This window comes from Schistocerca americana, chromosome X (genome assembly GCF_021461395.2).
Source record: "Schistocerca americana isolate TAMUIC-IGC-003095 chromosome X, iqSchAmer2.1, whole genome shotgun sequence".
In the NCBI taxonomy this organism is placed as follows: Eukaryota; Metazoa; Arthropoda; class Insecta; order Orthoptera; family Acrididae; genus Schistocerca; species Schistocerca americana.
The window spans coordinates 908811383-908832669 of record NC_060130.1 but is presented as its reverse complement, the minus strand read 5'-3'; the positions used below and the strand labels follow the sequence as shown (position 1 = coordinate 908832669).

The window sequence follows — 21287 nt, the reverse complement described above, 5'->3', positions numbered from 1 at the left end:
AAATGCATCCTTTCAAGCCCCTTTTCATCCTAGGGAACAGAAAGAAGTATGAGGAATGGTTGGTTGGTTGGTCGGTCGGTTTAAAGGCGGGAGGAGGGACCAAACTATGAGGCCATCCGTCCCTCGTTCCTAATAAAACAATGCCACAAGTGTGAGAACAAAATGGACAAAACAGATAAGACAAAACAGGAAGAAGGGAAAAGCCAGAAGAATGAAGGAAAGTCAACAAACACTAAAAGGAACAAAAGAGGACAAGAAAAAACAGAGAGAGACTCTAGAAACAGAAGATAGTAAAACATGAAAGCAGATTACAGTGGCCGGCCAACCACGAGAATAAAAAGGGAAAGCCAGCCACTCTGCAACACATTAAAAACCTCCACCCTAAAAGCACTAGGGTGGAGGAAACAGAGGGACAAAGGACATGTGCTAAAACCTATATACGAGGTGCATTCAAGTTCTAAGGCCTCCGATTTTTTTTTCTAATTAACTACTCACCCGAAATCGATGAAACTGGTGTTACTTCTCGATGTAATCGCCCTGCAGACGTACACATTTTTCACAACACTGACGCCATGATTCCATGGCAGCGACGAAGGCTTCTTTAGGAGTCTGTTTTGACCACTGGAAAATCGCTGAGGCAATAGCAGCACGGCTGGTGAATGTGCGGCCACGGAGAGTGTCTTTCATTGTTGGAAAAAGCCAAAAGTCACTAGGAGCCAGGTCAGGTGAGTAGGGAGCATGAGGAATCACTTCAAAGTTGTTATCACGAAGAAACTGTTGCGTAACACTAGCTCGATGTGCGGGTGCGTTGTCTTGGTGAAACAGCACACGCGCAGCCCTTCCCGGACGTTTTTGTTGCAGTGCAGGAAGGAATTTGTTCTTCAAAACATTTTCGTAGGATGCACCTGTTACCGTAGTGTCCTTTGGAACGCAATGGGTAAGGATTACGCCCTCGCTGTCCCAGAACATGGACACCATCATTTTTTCAGCACTGGCGGTTACCCGAAATTTTTTTGGTGGCGCTGAATCTGTGTGCTTCCATTGAGCTGACTGGCACTTTGTTTCTGGATTGAAAAATGGCATCCACGTCTCATCCATTGTCACAACCGACGAAAAGAAAGTCCCATTCATGCTGTCATTGCGCGTCAACATTGCTTGGCAACATGCCACACGGGCAGCCATGTGGTCATCCGTCAGCATTTGTGGCACCCACCTGGATGACACTTTTCGCATTTTCAGGTCGTCATGCAGGATTGTGTGCACAGAACCCACAGAAATGCCAACTCTGGAGGCGATCTGTTCAACAGTCATTCGGCGATCCCCCAAAACAATTCTCTCCACTTTCTCGATCATGTTGTCAGACCAGCTTGTGCGAGCCCGAGGTTGTTTCGGTTTGTTGTCACACGATGTTCTGCCTTCATTAAACTGTCGCACCCACAAACGCATTTTCGACACATCCATAACTCCATCACCACATGTCTCCTTCAACTGTCGATGAATTTCAGTTGGTTTCAGAAAACGAATGATTGCACGCTGTTCAAGTAAAGAAAACGTCGCCATTTTAAGTATTTAAAACATTTCTCATTCTCGCCGCTGGCGGTAAAATTCCATCTGCTGTACGGTGCTGCCATCTCTGGGACGTATTGACAATGAACGCGGCCTCATTTTAAAACAATGCGCATGTTTCTATCTCTTTCCAGTCCGGAGAAAAAAAAATCGGAGGCTTTAGAACTTGAATGCACCTTGTAGAAGCATTAAACCCACTCTCACAGATAAAACGTAAAACTAAAGCTGCTGTGGAGGCATTGTCGCCCAACACCGAAGGCAGGGTGCTGCGAAAGTTAAAAGTCTGCTGCAGAGCGACTAAAAGTGGGCAGTCAAGCAAGAGGTGGACGGCTGTCATTTGGGAGCCACAGTGACACTGAGGTGGGTCCTCGCGATGGAGTAGGTAACCATGCATTAGCCACGTATGGCCAATTCGGAGCCGGCAGAGGACAACTGATTCCCTGTGAGAGGTCTGCATGGAAGATTTCCACACATTCATAGTCTCCTTAATGACACACAGTTTTTTGTGCGTGCTGTTATGTCATTCCATCTTCCAAAGTCGGAAAACCCTGTGGTGCAAGACAGAACGCAGGTCAGCTTAGGAGATACCTATCTCCAGAAGCGGTTTTTGCGTCGCCTGTTTGGCCAGCCTGTCGGCAAGTTCATTGCTGGGGACTGCGACGTGTCCTGGGGTCCACACAAACACCACGGAACGGCGGGACTGTTCCAGGGCATAGATGGACTCCTGAATGGACACTACCAGAGGGTGGCGGGGGTAGCACTGGTCGGTAGCTTGTAGGCTGCTCAATGAGTCAGTACACAGGAGAAATGACTCGCCACGTCATGAGCGGATGTACTCAAGAGCACGAGATACGGCTGCCAGCTCTGCAGTGAAAACACTGCAGCCAACTGGCAAGGAGTGCTGCTCAATATGTCCTCCATGAACATATGCGAAGCCCACGTGACCATCAGCCATTGAACCATCGGTGTAAACTGCTTCAGAGCCCCGGAACACGTCAAGAATCAAGAGGAAGTGACAGCGGACAGCGGCGAGGTTATCAGAGTCCTTAGGGCCATGCAAAATGTCCAGACGAAGTTGGGGCCGAGGCATACACCATGGAGTAGGACTCCAGTTCGTAGAGAAAGGACTGCACACGAATCGCAATCATTAGCCCCCATCTGGGCCACCAATGCAGATGGACTGCAGCGGGTGGGAAAAGGGGGAAGTAATTCGGATGCTCAGGGGAACTATGAATGCGTGCTGCGTAACTGGTGAGCAGTTGCGCACGTCTGATCTGCAGTGGAGGGACACCAGCCTCCACCAGTACGCTGGTCACCGGACACATCCTAAAAGCTCCTGTCGCTAATCGAACCCCTCAGTGGTGCACATGGTTGAGTAAATGCAATGCTGAAGGCGCTGCCGAACCATAAACCACACTCCCATAGTAAATTTGGGATTGGACAAGTGCTCTGTAGAGCTACAGCGGCGTACAGCGATCTGCACCCCAATTGGTGTTGCTCAGGCAACGGAGGGCATTGAGGTGGTGCCAGCACTTCTGCTTAAGCTGATGAAGATGAGGGAGCCAAGTCAATTGAGCGTCGAAAACCAGTCCTAGGAATTGATATGTCTACACTACAATGAGTGCATCATCATTAAGGTAAAGTGCGGGTTCCGGATGAACAGTACGATGGCAACAGAAGTGCATGACACACGACTTTGTGGCTGAAAACTGGAAGCCGTGGGCTAGAGCCCATGATTGCGCCTTGTGGGTGGCTCCCTGGAGGCACTGCTCAGCAACTACAGCACTGGAGCAGCAGTACAAAATGCAGAAGTTGTCTGCATACAGAGAAGGTGAGATGGAGGGCCCAACAGCTGCTGCTAGACCATTAATGGTCACTAAAAATAGACACTCAATACAGCGCCCTGTGGGACTCCATTCTCCTGCATATGGATGGAACTATGGGAATCACCAACTTGGACACGAGAAGTACAGATCGAAAGGAAGTTTTGGATAAAAATTGGGAGTTGTTCCCGGAGACCCCACTCATACAATGGGGCAAGGATATGACGTCGCCAAGTCATGTAGTATGCCTACGTACATCAAAAAAGACGGCAATCAGGAGTTGCCATCTGGAAAAGGCTGTTCGAATGACAGCCTCAATGGACACAAGATCGGTGGCGGAAGCTGCCCTGACATGGAGCCAGCAAGCCATGTGACTCCAGGACCCAACCCAACTGCCAACATACCATACGTTCCAGCAGCTTACAAAGAACGTTGGTGAGGCTGATGGGCCAATAGCTATCCACATCAAGCTGGTTTTTACCGAGTTTGAGCACCGGAACGATGGTGCTCTCCCACCATTCCGATGGAAAGACACCATCTCACCAGAGCCGGTTGAAGCCGATGAGAAAATGTCGCTTGTAGTCAGATGAGAGATGTTTAATCATCTGGCAGTGGATGCGATCAGGCCCAGGACCTGTGTCGGGGCATTGTGCAAGGGCACTGACGAGCTCCCACTCTGTAAATGAGGTGTTACAGGATTCACTGCAGCGTGTAGTGAATGAGAGGATGTTCCCTTCCAGCTGCCGTTTGAGTGTGTGAAAGGCTGGGGGGTGATTCTCCGATACAGAGGCTCGAGCAAGGTGCTCACTAAAGTGCTCGGCAATTGCGTTCGCGTCGGTACGTAACTCGCCATTTATGGTAACACCGGGGACAGCTGTTGGGGCCTGGTACCTGGAAAGACATTTGATCTTTGCCCGGACTTGGGAAGGTGACGTGTAGCACCCAATGGTGGAGACTTATCTCTTCCAACACTCCTTCCTGCGTTGTTTGATAAGGTAGCGAACACGGGCATGGAGCCGTTTACAGGCTACGAGGTGCTCCAGGGAAGGGTGCCGCTTATGCCGCTGTAGAGCTCCCCGATGCACCTTAATTGCTTCAGCGACTTCCGGCGACCACCAAGGGACTGCCTTACATCTCGGGCAACCTAAAGAGCGAGGAATCGTGTTTGCTGCCACAGAAACACTTGTTCTAGTCACCTGCTCAACCATCACATCGATGTTACCGTGTGGGGGAGATTCAGAGGTGACAGCAGAGGTGAAAGTTCCCCAGTCCACCTTGTTCAAAGCCCATTTGGGCAGGCGACAGCGTGCCTGATGCTGGGGCAGTGACAGGAAGATGGGGAAGTGGTCACTACCATACAGGTCGTCATGTGCTCTCCAGTGGATAGATGGGAGAAGTCCTGGGCTGCGAATTGATAAATCAATGGCTGAGTAACTACCATGAGCCACACTGAAATGTGTGGCAGCCCTAGTATTTAAGAGGCAGAGGTTAAATTGTGACAGTAAAGTTTCAACATCTCTGCCTTGCCCAGTAAGCATGGTACCACTCCACAAGGGGTTATGGGCATTAAAATCTCCCAGAAGTAGGAAAGGTTTAGGGAGCTGATCAATCTTTGCAGCTAATACATTAAGGGGCACTGCACCATCTGGAGGAAGATACACATTGCAGACAGTTATTTCCTGCGTCGCCCTCATTCTGACAGCCACAGCTTCAAGAGGGATTTGAAGGGCCACATGTTCACTACAGACCGAGTTTAGGAGACACGCGCAAATTTCACCTGACACACTATTATAGTCGCTACGGTTCCTGTAATATCCCTTATAGCCGCAGAGGGCAGGGGTCCGCATTGCTGGGAACCAGGTTTCCTGGAGGGCAATGCAGATAGCAGGTGTAAAGCTTAACAGTTGCCGTAGCTCAGCCAGGCAGTGGAAAAAACCACCGCAATTCCACTGGAGGATGACACCTTGAGACTGGGAATACATGGAACATTCAATGAGGCAGTTTATGCCTCAGAGTCACCTGTTGCCACAGATTTATTGCCTGAGCAGTCTATATCCATTGTGTATGAGGGTTTGGCGAGATCTAGGTCCTCAGCGGACGCCAAAATCTCCACCCCATCCTCAGTCACAGAGCTTGTAGGTAGCTGTGGTGTGGGTGCCACCGCAATTTCCTTGTTCTTACGAGTTTTCTTTTTGGATTTCTCTCGCTGCTCCTGGGGTTTCTCTGGCTGGGAGGACTTCACTGGCTCAGTCTTGGGGACTGAGGATGAGCGTGAAGCCCTACAACCAGCTACTTTTGGGCTCTTCAGCCACTGGCGGGTGTCGTCATTCCCACTAGAAGAAACCTTGGGTGACCCAAGGGACCCCTTCCTAGTGAGAGAAGCCGAAGACGACTTACGCTTCTCCAGCTTAGAAGTGGGGATGGACGTCCTCGATGGTTTGTGTGGACGGGGGGAGGGGGCGGGGGGGGGGGGGGGTGTTGCTCCCGAAGTAGGTGGTGCAGGAGCAGCAGGGAGGGAAATGCCCCTACCATCACCATCAAGGGGGGAGGTGTAGTCATCCGGCTCTGAGAGGTGACCTGGGTTGGCGGACCTGATGGTGCCAGAACTGTTGTACTGGCGGCGTAAGACGATGTCATACGCACAGGATGCAAGGATGCAGATGTTCAAATTTTCTCGTAGCCTCAGTGTAGGTCAGTCAGCCCAGGGTCTTGTACTCCATGATTTTCCTTTCTTTCTGGAGAATCCTGCAGTCAGGCAAGCAAGGTGAATGGTGCTCTCCGCAGCTGACACAGATGGGAGGCGGGGCACATGGAGTATTGGGGTGTGATTGGCGTCCGCTTTCTCGGCATGTGTTGCTGGAAGTATAGTGGAAAGACATATGGCCAAACTTCCAGCATTAAAAGCACCGCATTGGGGGAAGTATACAGGGCTTCACATCACACCGGTAGACCATCACCTTGACCTTCTTGGGCAATGTATCACCCTCAAAGGCCAAGATGAAGGCACTGGTGGCAACCGGATTATCCTTTGGACCGCAGTGGAAACGCAGCACGAAATGTACACCTCACTGCTCTAAATTGGCATGGAGCTCATCGTCGGCCTGCAAAAGAAGGTTCCTGTGAAATATAATACCCTGGACCATATTTAAGCTCTTATGGGGTGTGATGGTTACAGAAACATCCCCCATCTTGTCACAAGCGAGTAACTCTCGTGACTGGGAAGAGGATGCGGTTTTGATCAAGACTGACCCAGATCTCAGTTTGGACAAGCCCTCTACCTCCCTGAACTTGTCTCTAAATGCTCAACAAAAAAACTGAGGCTTCATCATCATGAAATATTCACCATCAGCTCTCGAACATACAAGGTACCAGGGTGAATAAGATCCGCTGCCATTCTTAGCCTGACGTTCCTCCCATGGGGTGGCCAGGGAGGTGAACGATTTGGGGTCGCACTTCTGTGCGTTGAATTGAGCTTGTGATTGCTTAGAGACTGCTGGTGTTTCACCACCAGCAAGAAATGATGGACTACAGTTCATCGCGTGTCATCTGCCCTGATGCCACCCACTCTGAGCAGGGGCCCTCTCCACGGGCGCCACCCAGCCGCAGCAAAGGCCACCTGGCAGGATGGCCATTGCCAGGAGTCCCGGTGCCCCAGGGGGATGGGCATCAACCCCTTGGCATACGTGATGAGTCAACGGCGCAGGCATCAGCAGAGCGATCCCTGTGTCATCAGGGGGCTACAACCAACAGGGTACATTGCGGCCCCACCACAACAGACTGGCTACCGTGCTGGATATCCGGTGCAAAGAAGTCCACGGTCATCGCCGACGCAGAAAGCGACACTGCATAGCGCATGGTGGAAAATGCACCCAGGAAGGTGTGCTCTCCCAAGAGATGGAGAATGGGTGGAACTGCAATGTGATGATGAGAAAGTGCGCTAAAGATCTCAATGCACGATGGACATGATGCACCAGGTAAGGCACCCATCCCCAAATGGCTCGCTCTTCGGGAAAATTTTGAAGAATGGAGGTCAAACCCAACAGGGGACCATCACATAAAGGCCGAAACGTGTGAAACTCCTTTTAGTCACCTCGTACGACAGGCAGGAATATCTCGGGCCTATTCTAACCCCCGGACACACAGGGTGAAGTCCAAGGGAGTAGTATCTGGCGAATACAGAGTGTGGCTGAAGGCCATTGTCTTCGTTGAGGCTAGAAACTGGCCAAGACCAAGAATTGTGTGCACAAAAGCATTGCCATGATGCAAGAGCCACTCATCGATATTCAACAAAGGCAGACTTTTCCTTGCCAAACATCTGCACAGCCTTTTCATAACCTTCAAATAGAATTGTTAGTTTCCTGTTGAGATACAAATTCCCAGTATACAAACCCTTTTATGTAAAACACAGATCAGTATAGATTTCACCTGCTGAGCTTTTCCTGGATGATGTGAGCCAGCTGGCTTCTATTCACTAGACTGTGTTTTTTACCTTCTGGATCGTGTGCATAGCACCAAAACTCTTTGTTTGTGATGATTTTTGTTGAAAAAATTAGAATTGTCTTTGAATGCATCCTTCATATCACAGCAATATTACTTTGATCCCTGTGACAAGTTTGGAAACACACTTAGCTGCCATTCTTCACATTTCCAAATCAACATTCAAAATGTGCCAAACGGTGCTCCAGGAACACCCACATAAGTCTTTGAGTTTGTTGTTTGCCTTATGTCAATTTCTAATGATGAGATTAACAATTTTGCCAATGTTTTTCTCAGTTCAAAAAGTTTTAAGGACACTGCATTGGCATAAGGGCATGCTCTTTGTACACTGTTTGCATCATTTGCCATTTCAGTCTTTTTTTTGAAAGAGAGAGAGAGAGAGAGAGAGAGAGAGAGAGAGAGAGAGAGAGAGAGAGAGAGTGTTTTCACAGCTGCATAGACAGTCAGCCATTTCTTCGTGTCATGAGTGCACTATAGGCACACACAATTAACTGAACTGCCACAGATATCACACTCGTCGTAGTGGGGAAACTTTGTACTGCAAGTACAAAATATGCAGCATTACAATTCCAATTACTTTTGGGTCCCTGTCACATGCAGAAATCATGTGGAACCACATTCAGTGTTTACCTGTAGACTTTGCCCACAGGAACATGGCAATGTCTTCACATTCATTATGCAGTTGTCAACGTGAATTCTAATGTAACTATGGCAACCACAATAAAATCCTTGTTCAACATTTTGCCGTAGGATTACCGCATACTATTGTCTCCAATGATGGTCACCAATACACATCCCATCATTTCATGATATTCTACCAACAAAACAGAATAGCTCCACTCATGTCAGCACCATTCAATCTACTAACTGATAGCGAGGCAAAGTGCTTTGCTGAAACTTTCAAATTGCAAACTTAAAAGTTACGCCAGAAGCACTATTTTCTGAGTTGTCTCACATTCTTTCTGAACACTTACCAGAGCACACTAACCAATGGGAAATAGCTCAGAAAAGTTTTCACAGTCGATAGCCTCAGAAGCTCCTGTCGCTATTGACTCTACAAGCACCACTTTAGCTCCTCAACTGCACAGTAATATGGGCTCGTAACTTTGAGAGTCGGCCCAGGCGGACAGCAAAAATAACAGAGGCAACTATTTGAGGGACCATAGATAGTAACTTCCATTGCTACTGTAACCAATTGTGTCCCACATGGCTGCGCCAACCACCACCACCACCACCACCACCACCACCACCACCAGCAGCAGCATTAGCAGCACAGCACAGCACCATCAATGTGCACCCACACAAATACTGCCATTGTTCCTCATGACATCACCCATAGGCATTCTGCATATCAGTTACCTAACATCCAACACTGTCACCTCACAAGACACTCAAGGCCTCCATATCCAGCTCACGTCGCAGCAGCTGAGACCTTCAGGTAGGTTGCCCATCTACACTAAAGGCAACAGAGATATCACTGGATGCAAAATGTCTTTAATAACAGGTCACCTACATGGGCATCATTCTGAAAGTAAAGCACCACAGGCACTGCCAGAGATCCACAAACTGTTCCAGCTGGGTGGTTGGTAGCTCCTACACGCTTCCTCCTCAGTCTTACTACAAGATAGACCATACACGCTAATTTCAGGACAGAGAAGTGCTATATGACTGGACGACAATAGCAGTGACGGAACAGAAAATGGAAATCACCCAACTGACAATGTTCTCTGTAGGTAAACATCACTACCAGTAGTGCCAGCTAAAATGGGTGTAATGGGTTATCAGTTCAATACTACACTCACTGTCCTCTAGGCTAGATCTAGTTAAAACAAATTACATTTCACCTACACTTTGTTAGTGTACAAATTGCATTTGCTGTAATTGTGTGTAATTCATTAAGGTGCATTATACATTTACAGAAATAACGTGATTTGTAGTAAAAACTATTAAATGGTTGATTTTTAGCTTTCCAAACGTTTAAACTAAATTGGTTCTTATAAGTTAGTTCTGGTTCTCAGAAAAATTTTCAATTACTAATCATTTGCATTTGTAGATCACTAACATGTTTAGTTTACTCCAGAATACGAGTATGCTCCATTATGGTATTTACTAAGCCATAAATAGTCTCACATGCAGCTCTATACATTTATGAACACTATCCATCTTTGATTGGAGGTGGAGAGACAGGTAGCACAGGCTATTGGAGTGAACTGGGTGCCTTTTTAAGTTTAAAAGGCCTTCAATCTCAAAGGGTCTGTGTCAAACACAGGATGACAGTAGACCTAGGAACCACAGTCACTATAGTTGTAAACTGTCATAGCTGTTTTGGAAAAGAACCAGAGCTCCAAGCACTCTCTGAAAGCACTGAAGCTCAAGCCACTGTAGGTGCTGAAAGTTAGGTAAAGCCAGAGACAAGTTCAGTCAAGAGTTTTATAAAGGACCAAATGGTGTTCAGGAAGAATAGAGTCAATACAGTTGGCGAGTCTGCATTTGGTGGTGTTAGAAGTTTGTACTGAAATTGAAGTAGATAGTTCCTGTGAGTTAGTATGGGTGGAGGTTATACTTGACAATCAAAATAAATTATTAATTGGTTCGTTTTACTGATTCCTGGCTCTGATGATATAGTTGCTGAAAGGTTAAAGAAAACTTCGAATCTCATTTTAAATTTGTAACCCACTGATACAATTAAAGCGCGTGGCGACTTCTATCTACCCGCAATATGTTGGCGACAATATATGTTTAAAGTCAGTGGCAAGCATAAAACATTGTCCGAAATCATATCACATGCTTTCTCCAAAAATTTTTTTGAACAGACAGTTTATAACCCCCACTCATGTAAATGCTCGTGATAACATACTTGATCTTGCGCAACAAATAATCCTCGGCAAATAGGGAGCACCATGTTGGATGTGGGAGCACCATCTTTGATACAGGGATTAGTGGGCACTAGATGGTTGTAGCAAAACTGAATACTGTAACATCCGAACCCACCAAAAATGACTGAAAAATATATGTTCTTTACTTGAAAACAGCAGATAAAAATTCACTTGATGCTTTCCTAAGTGACAGCTTCCATTCCTTTCTAACTATGTAAGCACAAACCAGAAGTGGCTTAGATTCAAAGAAATGGTATTGACAGCAATGGAGATATTCATACCAAATACACTGAAGAGCCAAAAAAACTGGTACACCTGCCTAATCTCATGTAGGGCCCCAGCGAGCACACATAAGTGCCACAACATGACATGGCATGGACTCTACTAATGTCTGAAGTAGTGCTGGAGGAAACTGACACCATGAATCCTGCAGAGCTGTCCCCAAATTGGTAAGAGTACGAGTGAGTGGAGATATCTTCTGAACAGCATGTTGTAAGGCATCCTAGATATGCTCAACAGTGTTCTTGTCTGGGGAGTCTGGTGGCCAGAAGAAGTGTTTAAACTCAGAAGAGTGTTCCTGGAACCACTCTGTAGCAATTCTGTACGTGTGGGGTATCGTACTGTCCTGCCAGAATTGCCCAAGTCCATTGGAATGCACAATGGACATGAATGGAAGCAGGTGATAAGACGGGATGCTTATGTCCATGTCATCTATCAGAGTCATATCTAAACTTATCAGGTGTCCCATATCACTCCAACTGCACATGCCCCACACCATTACAGATCTCCACCAGCTTGAACAGTCCCCTGCTCACATGCAGGGTTCACAGATTCATGAGGTGGTCTCCATACCCACACACATCCATCCGCTCGATGCAATTTGAAAGGAGACTCGTCCGATAAGGCAACATATTTCCAGTCATCAACAGTCCAATGTCTGTGTCCACAGGCCCAGATGAGGCATAAAGCTTTGTGTCATGCAGTCATCAAGGGTACACAAGTGGGCCTGCAGCTCTGAAAGCCCATATCGATTATGCTTCGCTGAATGGTTCATGCACTGACACTTGTCGATGGCCTAGTATTGAAAACTGCAGCAATTTGCTGAAGGGTTGCACTTCTGTTGCGTTGTACGGTTCTCTTCAGTCGTCATTGGTCCCGTTCTTGCAGGATCTTTTTCTGGCTGCAGCACTGTCTGAGATTTGACGTTTTACCAGATTCCTGATATTCACGGTACACTCGTGAAATGGTCATACGGGAAAATCCCCACTTCATCATTACCTCGAAGATGCTGTTTCCCATTGGTTGAGTGCCGACTATAACATCACTCTCACTCATTTAAATCATGATAACCTGCCGTTGTAGCAACAGTACTGATGTAACAACCGCACAAAACACTTGTCTGATAGAGGCGTTGTCGACCGCAGCACCGTATTCTGCTTGTTTACATATATCTGTATTTGAATATGCATGGCTATACCAGTTTCTTTGGTGCTTCAGTGTAAATTAATGAGAGACAAAGCTTACACACCATGGTACACACACAACAGATTACAACACCATTCCAGAAGCAACGAAAAATGCATGCCCAATTTAAATGAACACAAAATCCCTCAAGATGGTGAAGTTTTACAGACGCATGGAACTTAGAGCAAACTTCAATGCACAATGTTTGTAATAGTTTCCACAACAAAACTCTGTGTCAAAATCTGGCAGAAAATCCAAAGATATTCTAGACGTATGTTAGATATACCAGTGGCAAGTCAATACCTTCACCGCGTGATAGCAATAGTTACAAGCTGAAAGTGTGAATTACAAAGTGTTCACCTAGATATAGAAAGAGGAAACAAAGAGAGAAATTGGAGAATGTATTTAAACAGTACAATGTCCAGTTGGTATTCCAAGTGAAAACTGAGTCAGATATAGTTTAAGATATGCTGTTCTAGCTTGTTTACATGCCCAGCAACAATTGGGCAGTCATGAACACAGGTGGGCAGGGTGGAGATCGGCTCTACCGTAAGTTCAATCTGTCTCGTGTTCAAGCCCATGATTACAGAACTTCTCTCACAACACACTTTTGACATCATTACATTTTTTTATGATAGTCTAATATTCTACATGCTGCCTTCTGATCCAGTTTTGTAGTTTTGATGTGACCATTGCTTTAGTGGTGGTTACGACAGGTTCTTGTACAATAAATGGAGTCCTGGTTAGTCTATCAGCATTTTCATAGCCACTGATTCCTGAATGAGAGAGAGACACCCCCCCACCCCCCCACCCCCAAAACACATTTATCCTGTTGCTCTCCCCTAGCCTCAATAGAGCTTTATGGTATTCTGCAATGATCTTTGCTCACGTTGCAGGGGCTGATATGATATTTTAAACATGTTGGGCTGACTGAATAATTGTAGATTCTACGATCTTTGTAGTGCTTATGCAAATTCCCCTCCCTGCACACCACAATAGCAGATACTTCCATCTGGAATACTGTGGTCAGCTTCCCTGGAAAGACTGCATGCTCTAGTTCTAGGCTGCATCCCTTACAGTCCGGACCCAACACCTTTGTCTGTCTTTGCCCCATTGGTACGCTAGACTGACTTATGCATGATGTCGTGGTTCATTCTTCCACTGCCTCCTACTTGTAATAGTTAACGGAAAGATATATTGAAGCAGCTGGAAGTTAGTGCATAGTTAGCTGGCATTTTCCTGACCATTCCTATATTTATCAAATTCCCTATATTGGTGAGGGATTCAGAATATCCTAAAGGTATTCAGCAATTTTCAGTTTTTAGCCTGTATGTCTTTGCTACTGCCCCCATTTTAATGAACATGTCTAAGGCATAGCTAGCTGGTCTCAATCCCAGCAGTGGGTGTGCTGCTAATTCAGCCTGTTATAGCTAAGCAGGCCAGTCTCTGCACCTTGCCACCCACCTTCTGTGTTACTTTATTCCATCACACTGTAGCCCCATGAATTATCGCATGTATCATAGCAGTGATGTATATCCAGTACATACTCTTGGGGTTTAAGACCCCAGTTTTATCCACAGGCTCTTGAAGCACTCATAGGAGTACCTTTTGTCTTGGAACATACGTTTTTCATGTGAGGGGTCCACGAGAGTTTTGCATCCAGGGTTACCCCTAGATACTTCAATACCCCCTATACTTGTAGACTCATTGGGAAGTTAAAGATCCCAGTACATGTGCTGGATATGTTTCTTTTTAAATGGTACTGCAACAGTTTTATTAGGGCTGACCTGTAGATCTTGTTTCCTGCAACCTGTTTAGCACAATGTTCAATATACAATGTGCAATAATTCTAACAGTACTAACAAATTTGCCAAGTATTTCTATAACTGAATCGTCTGCCTAGCCTTGGCAAAAGTAGCCTCTAGAATTTAGCCGTTCATCGAGTTCATTCACCACTAGGTTCCACAACTCTAACCACAAATTCAAATGTCATACTGCTAAAAGCCCCCTCAATATTCAGGACAATACAGAGAGCAATTTCCTGAAAGTGTAATGCTTTTTCCACTTTACCAACAATGTGGTTTCACATGATTGGCCTGGCTGACAAGCATTTTGGTTAACATGCAGAGGAACCTTAGTTAGTCTCCTTTCCCTTATGGGCACATTAACCAGTTTTTCTACTGTCTGTAAAAGAAAGGAGGGCTGACTGGTTAATCTCATATCCTTGGCCTTGCTATGATCAGTTCTCCCTGGCTTCAGAGTTAAAAACAAACAACACTCATTGTCCTCAAAGTATTAGGAATGATTCCTGCAACTAGGCCAACACTGAACATCCTACCGTTTGTTTTGATTTAGGGCATAAAAACAACTAGGGTCATACGCACCCATGTCAGAACCATATAACACTAAGGAAAAAAGGAGTTAAAAACAACTATACATTAAGCCCAGTCAATGGAAGGAAAGACAACTAAAAACAGGACTCAAAGAAAGGTTCATAAAATATGCCATAGAGAAATGGAGGTGCTGAACTAAAAATTAGATTTCCTTCGCCGTACTGCTACAACAGAAAAAAAGTAAAATGTGGTCAACAACCCATGCGTCGTTTGCTAAAACTGCCGATAACTCCGATGATAAACATAAATGAGAACGTAAGTGGTTAAAGAAAGAGCATTCTGTCAGGAACTGTCAGATGTTATGAGGGCAATGAGCACACAGTGGTGGGGGAGCACCACTTAACAAATGGCGATGGCTAAAAGGACTGACAAATACGCAACCTCTTCACAGCGAGAGAGCCGGGAGGAGGTCGTCCAAGCCGATGGGAGAGGCTTAATTCACCGGAGCTTGTCCCCATGAAAGGAGGACCAGTGGTGATGGCAAAGTGACACCACCTGCTCACAGACGGCAGCACAGAGATCATCGAAGGACTGAAAGAACTAGTGGGCCAAGGTACAAGCACTGCAGCCTTGGCAACAGTGTCAGCGGCCTCATTTCCTGTCAGACTGGCATGACCAGGAACCCACATAAACATCACAGTGGCTCCATCAAGAGTGTGCAAGTGACTGCTTTCCTGGACCCGTTGCACTAAGGGATGGACAATGTACAGCTTACTGAGGCTCTGAAGGCCACAGAGTCGGAGCAGATGTTGCAATTGAAAAGCCTGTGTCACCGGATGTACTGCATGGCCTGATACACAAGATGAGGAGCTTTGCTGTAAATACTGAGAAGTGTTCCAGAAGCCAATACAGTAAATTGTTGGTGCCAATGACGAAGGCATACCAGACACCACACAGAGCTATTAGTGTACACAAAGGTACCATCACAAAGTTCCGTGCGAAGGTCGTGAAACTTACAGCAATAGAGAGAGGCTGGAGTAGTGCCTTTAGGAAGCAAATGAAGGCTAAGGTGAACACGGGCCGCCGCATGAAGCCAACGCGATGAAGGGTTCACACACATCAGGAAAGTGGCTGTTAGCAAGAAAATAAGCTGCCGGAGCAAGAGCCGAAAGCAAAATCCAGGTGCTCCTGTGTTAAGGCAGATGACGTTAAGTTCATTGAGAAAGTCATCCAAGAGGGCATCCCTCTGACAGGTTCTGGGAGAACCCCAGGGGATGATGTGCATTAGAGGCACCAAGCAGCAGCAAGGAGTGTGGGAGTTTCCCAATAAGCTGGAGGAAGTCTGCACTGGTGACACAGAATGACGGTGGGATGTGAACGGTACTGCAACAGCATGAAGCCAGGTAGTCAGGAAGATAGGTTGACTATGATCATCATCCCGGATAAGCAGCACGAGACAGAACACTGTCCTCGGGAGGGGGTGGGTGAGGGTGGGGGGGGTGGGGGGGAGGTAAAAGCAGACCAGGAAGAAATGTGAGAGCTCAAAAAGGTTGTGTGGATGTAATTTTGTTTCCTGGCGGCAGAGAACAAGTGGATGCTGCGATTCTAAGAGCATCTGTAATTACTCTGTTGGATTGAAGGCTGCGATCATTCCACTGGAGGAGAGTCATAATGAGGACATGGAGGAGTGAAAAAATGAAGGGGTGTCACCTCAGCAGCAGCCGAGTGTCAGAGATCGAAGACTCACTGCTACTAGGCACAGAGGCTGGAGGAGCCCCTTGAGGTCCACAGAGGCATTGGCATTTCCTTCTGTCAGTCTGCAGAGTCCATGGCAGAAAAATAGTTGGTGGTGTCCACGGGCGACACAGAGGTCGGCCGGGCGAGGGTATCACGTGGCAACATCGTCGAAGAGGATCTCCGAGTCTGAAGGAGAAGACTGTTTGCCTTTGTTTGATTTCTTGGAGCCTTTCCGGTTGGCAGAGAAAGACTCAGATGTTTGTTGGCTGGAGGGACATAAGAAGTCTATGCAGAAGTATTCCTTCTGTCCTTTCCAGCCTGCCAGTTGTGTAGCAGGTGACTTCGTCCCATGAGGCGAAAGTTTGGTGGCTTGATGCACAGCTGGAGGAGGAGACAGGGATGCTACAATGACACTGGGCGATTTCACAAACATGGTGTTAAATTTGAGGTCGCACATCTGCATGGCCACGTCCTTCGTGAAGCGAGATGTAGCAAGAACAGTCCTCTAAGTACCAGATTGTAGAAAGCAGGGTTTCCGACTACCCAACGATTTGCAAGCGACTGGGTAAGGCACTTTTCCCTTCACCCATATCTCCTGGACAGCCTGCTCATTGAGTTACATGGGAAAATCTCGGCAGAACGCAGCATTGCAGTTGATACAATGGGGGGGGGGGGGGGGGGGGAGGAGGAGGAGGAGGAGGAGGAGGAGGAGGAGGCAGACAGTTGGCCTTGTGAGCATCCCTACCACAGGTTACACATTTTGCCGGGTGGCGACAGGACATTCAAGTGTGGTTGTAACAATGACACTGGTAGTATTTCATCGGGTTTGGAATGTATGGTCAGACTGTGATAACTTCATGGCCTGCTTTGATCTTTGACGGAAGCACCACTCAATCAAAAGTGAGAAAAAAGAATGCGTGTGAGCACTAAGGATGCATCTACCTTTTTCATCACCCGATGGACTGCAATTGCACCCTGATCATAGAGGTATGTTTGGATTTCTGCCTTGGTCAGACTACTGAGCAGCCTAGTGTAAATAACACCATGGGAAGAATTCAGCATTCGATGGGCCACAATATGAACAGGATAGCCATGGAGGAGCGAAGCTGCAAACAGTAGTTGTGCTTGAGAATCAGAAGTAGTCTCCAAAAGCAAAGTGCCATTTCGTAAAAGAGGATTTCACAGGGCCAGAAACTGCACCAACAGCTTTCTGAATAATAAATGGATTTACTGTACCAAAAGACTGAGCATCTTCAGTGAATGAAATCACAAGGAACTGTGGTGCAGCTGGTAGGGTGTTTGAACCGTTAGCCTCATTCCGTTTGCATCTGATAGGCACTGGCTGAAGATGATGATTGGCTCACTGCGAGAAAATTTCCCACAATTTCCAGCATCTCTTATTCTGATGGCACGCTCCTTCCAGCTGGTGGACTCCCCCCCTCAGAAGGGGGTGCACCCACCTTAAGTGATTGTTCGCACCTCAGGTCACATCTCCTGAACACCTGATGGAGGGATCAATCGGCAATTTTGGAAGGTAGCAGCTCAGGCAATCACCCTCTCTGGGCCTGGCCTGTACAAGGGCGCACATGTGAACCCTACCTATCAACCCAGGGCTAGGAATTGTGTGTTACACAATCACATGTCCGGAGTGCACAGGGAATAAGACGAGAGAGAGAGAGAGAGAGAGAGAGAGAGAGAGAGAGAGAGAGAGAGAGAGAGAGAGAGAGAGAGAGAGGAACCTCAAATGCTGAAGTGGGGTGGGGGGGGGGGGGGTGGGGGGGGGGGGAAACACACACACACACACACACACACACACACACACACACACACACACACACACAGTGGAGAGGCTATTGTGGTATTGGCTACCGAATATGCAGAACACATTTCTCAAAACATCCCAGACATGTTCTCCAAGGGACAGGAAAAAGACTAGCAGGAGGATACACATACAGCACGAAAGGCAAGAGATGTTACAAAAGCTGGGGTGCTGTGGTAGCCAAGTATGAACCCACCACAGGACTAAACATCTACATAGGAGTCTAAACTCTCTCCTGTTTGTTGCAATACAGCTGGAAAAAGTCCATCTGCTCCTGGCAACTTGAATGGTTGAAATGTTCCCATCACCCACTTTTTTTTTATCAACACATTCTCTGCCAGAGTCCCAGTTCTTCATCTGATTACCCGCAAATCAGTGGCTCTCAAGGGACAGAATCTTGGTCTATGTTGTTTGCCAGAGTCACTGACAAAGTTAGTCTTGACCAGCACATCCCGTGTCTTATTTTCTGTTCTGGTATACTCAACACCCTCCTTCCTTAGAGAAACTCCTGGATTAATTGGTATTTTGGTGATGATTTTGTCAAGCCTGACAAGTGAAGACGCTCATACTCCACTGACCAAATGCAGAAGACCAAGAGCAGCAATACTGGCCGTGCATGCACGCAGCAAACGTGCAATCAGGCTGTTGGCAGGGAGCCTGCACTATCTGCCCCTGCCCACAAGTCTACTTAGGGGCATGCACAGATGCCCTTGCACAACAGGGCAGTGTTGAAACAGTCATGTTTAAGATATGAGGTTAGGAACAGGAAAAGTAAATTAGAACACTTGGGAGTATGTAAAATACATCTAATCACACAAGGTATACATAGGATAGACAGGAAGAACATTTTCAACAAGGTATAAAGAGCACGCAGAAACTTTCAGACTGGGCAATTACAGTGAATCTGTTGTAGCCAAACATACATACAAGATAGGCCACCCACTAACAAGCACTGAAGTGGGATTTAGAGGTGGCATACGTAACAAACAAAGGAACGAAGCTTGATCTACTTTAAGAACTATAAAAATCAATTCACTAAGATAGATTTGATGATGTACTTCATGCACAAATGGAAGAGTGGTAATGGTTTCTTTAACCTGTACATTTATCTTTTTCTAATTTAGCAGCAGTACGATACACGTGAGCAGTTTGCAGAGAGAACTTCTGGTGATGTTACTTCATGTCCCCTGTGATATATGTGGAATACTGTGAAACTGTTGGTGTCCCAGTGCAGTCAATTGGAACCATGTACTTGTTTACAGAAAAAGACAGTGTACAAGAAGACAGCTCGTGTGAGGTTAAGCAGATGTGACTGGCATTACCACTATAGAAAAGGGACCATTTTAACAAATGGTCAATTCTATGATGAAGCAAAACAAGGGCGACACGTGTTGCCAACTTTAAAGTAACCCTAGGACTTTTATGCCCTTCATATCTTTGTTTTACTTTGTTTCATGACTATTTTGTGCTTTTTTAAATGCATTTATGAAGGGTTGAACACAACCAGTCAGGCTGAACACAAACAGCACAAAGACGGTAGCTTGACTCCCAAAACACACAGCTATGGATAACATTCCTCATATTTGTGTGATATTACACTGTTTCACACTTAACATCACAATCCACAGTACCATAAATCTCTCTTTCAGAGATAGCAAATCATTTTTGGCATGAGAGCATTTATCATTCATCAATGATGGTGGAGGCAATGATGTCACAACTTATGACAATGGCAGCTATGTTTTTTTCATAACACTACTACAATTACAAATAAAAATTATTCCTATCTGCCTACAAATGTAATTCAGAATTATGTTTCAGTTTACACTTAAAAAATCTTCTGCTAAACTGCTACATTTAAACTCTGCTGGATACTGGAAACATTGCATACCTGTGAACCATCTAGATCTCACAGTATTGTGTGGAAAACCCAGTATGCACCTGTGAAAGTGGTCACTAAACAAGCTGCCTGTTCTGTTTGCCAGAACACTAACCTGCAGACTACTACAGATATTCCATCAGACAGACAATATCTACACATATAAGGTCCCATTAATCGCTGCCTATTGTTACCTACATTACAGTAGCCAGCTTTAACTCATTAAGAAGTTATTGCTGTTGTTCCTCAGTGGCATATTCATTTATTTCACATGTAATATTATGCTAAATACCTATATGTAGCTTGGTAGTACAGCGGCTAAATGACAGACCAAAAAACCAAAGATCCAGGGTTCAATACTCCACCAGTTGTCAGTTCTGGGATTTTTTTCTGTCACTTATTAATTCTTTCACCTCTGACAATGATATGTGTATGAGCAAAACATGAAGCTGTACCATGGTTCAGAGACCATGTAAGTCCCCCTATAACATAGTGTGTACATCTGTTCAGAAGTGGTATGAAGGCAAGGGTATACCTTATATGTATAAAGTTCCTTATTGATGACTTTAGACATAAAATTTGTTATTTACAAATTAAAACTGTGGGACTTAACAAAAATGCAATCTAAATTCTACCAGCATTCAATAACGAAAGCTGCAAACTTACCATACAAGGCTGTCCATGCTTGATTGATTACATCAAGGCAAACTGTTCCAGACACTTCATCTATATTTGGATGATAAACTTTATTCATGAACCCAATTGAAGGTGACTTGAAAGGATAGTGTTCAGGTAAATGAACTCTTACTTTCCATATTCCACCTTCATAGGGTGCTGGGAAAAAAAAGAGAGAGAGAAATTTTTTAAATCTTTGTAACTTGCAAAGCAACACATAATAGTTTTAAAATTACAAATCTGTGCATAACTTACATAGCCAACTAAAATAATCACACTACTGCTTTCATACAAACCTATAATACTGGAACAGCATGCACTACATAGCAATAGCACTAATACCAACTAATAATCGTGATAGTGATAGTGATAATGACTGTAATAAAGGTTGTTTTTGGGTGTATGTCACTGACACTGAAATTAATGAATGGCCAAATACAAATAACGAAATCACTGGAAATTGGTGGAGGCATACTCCATGGTATCCATTGTTTGAGAACCCTACATGTTTGAGAGGAAGTAAATATCTCAATTCTCAAACAGTAATACACCCTGAGTATTAACATGTTATGTTTCCGTTATTAAGTGTGTATTCAGTAACTCTCAGATTTTGGAATA

At 45.7% G+C, this 21287-nt stretch overlaps 1 protein-coding gene across 3 annotated transcripts in view; it reads right to left on the bottom strand.

The window, feature by feature from the left end:
• Window positions 1–21287, bottom strand: part of LOC124556634 (ubiquitin-conjugating enzyme E2 H) — a 151289-nt gene that overhangs the window by 91862 nt on the left and 38140 nt on the right. For all 3 annotated transcript variants that reach the window (XR_006968633.1, XM_047130603.1, XM_047130604.1), the window contains exon 3: window positions 20661–20828. Coding sequence is in view for 2 of the 3 variants with exons in the window: in XM_047130603.1 (XP_046986559.1) it covers window positions 20661–20828 (168 nt within the window). In the remaining variant the exon portion in view is untranslated. The remainder of the gene's footprint in view (window positions 1–20660; window positions 20829–21287) is intronic.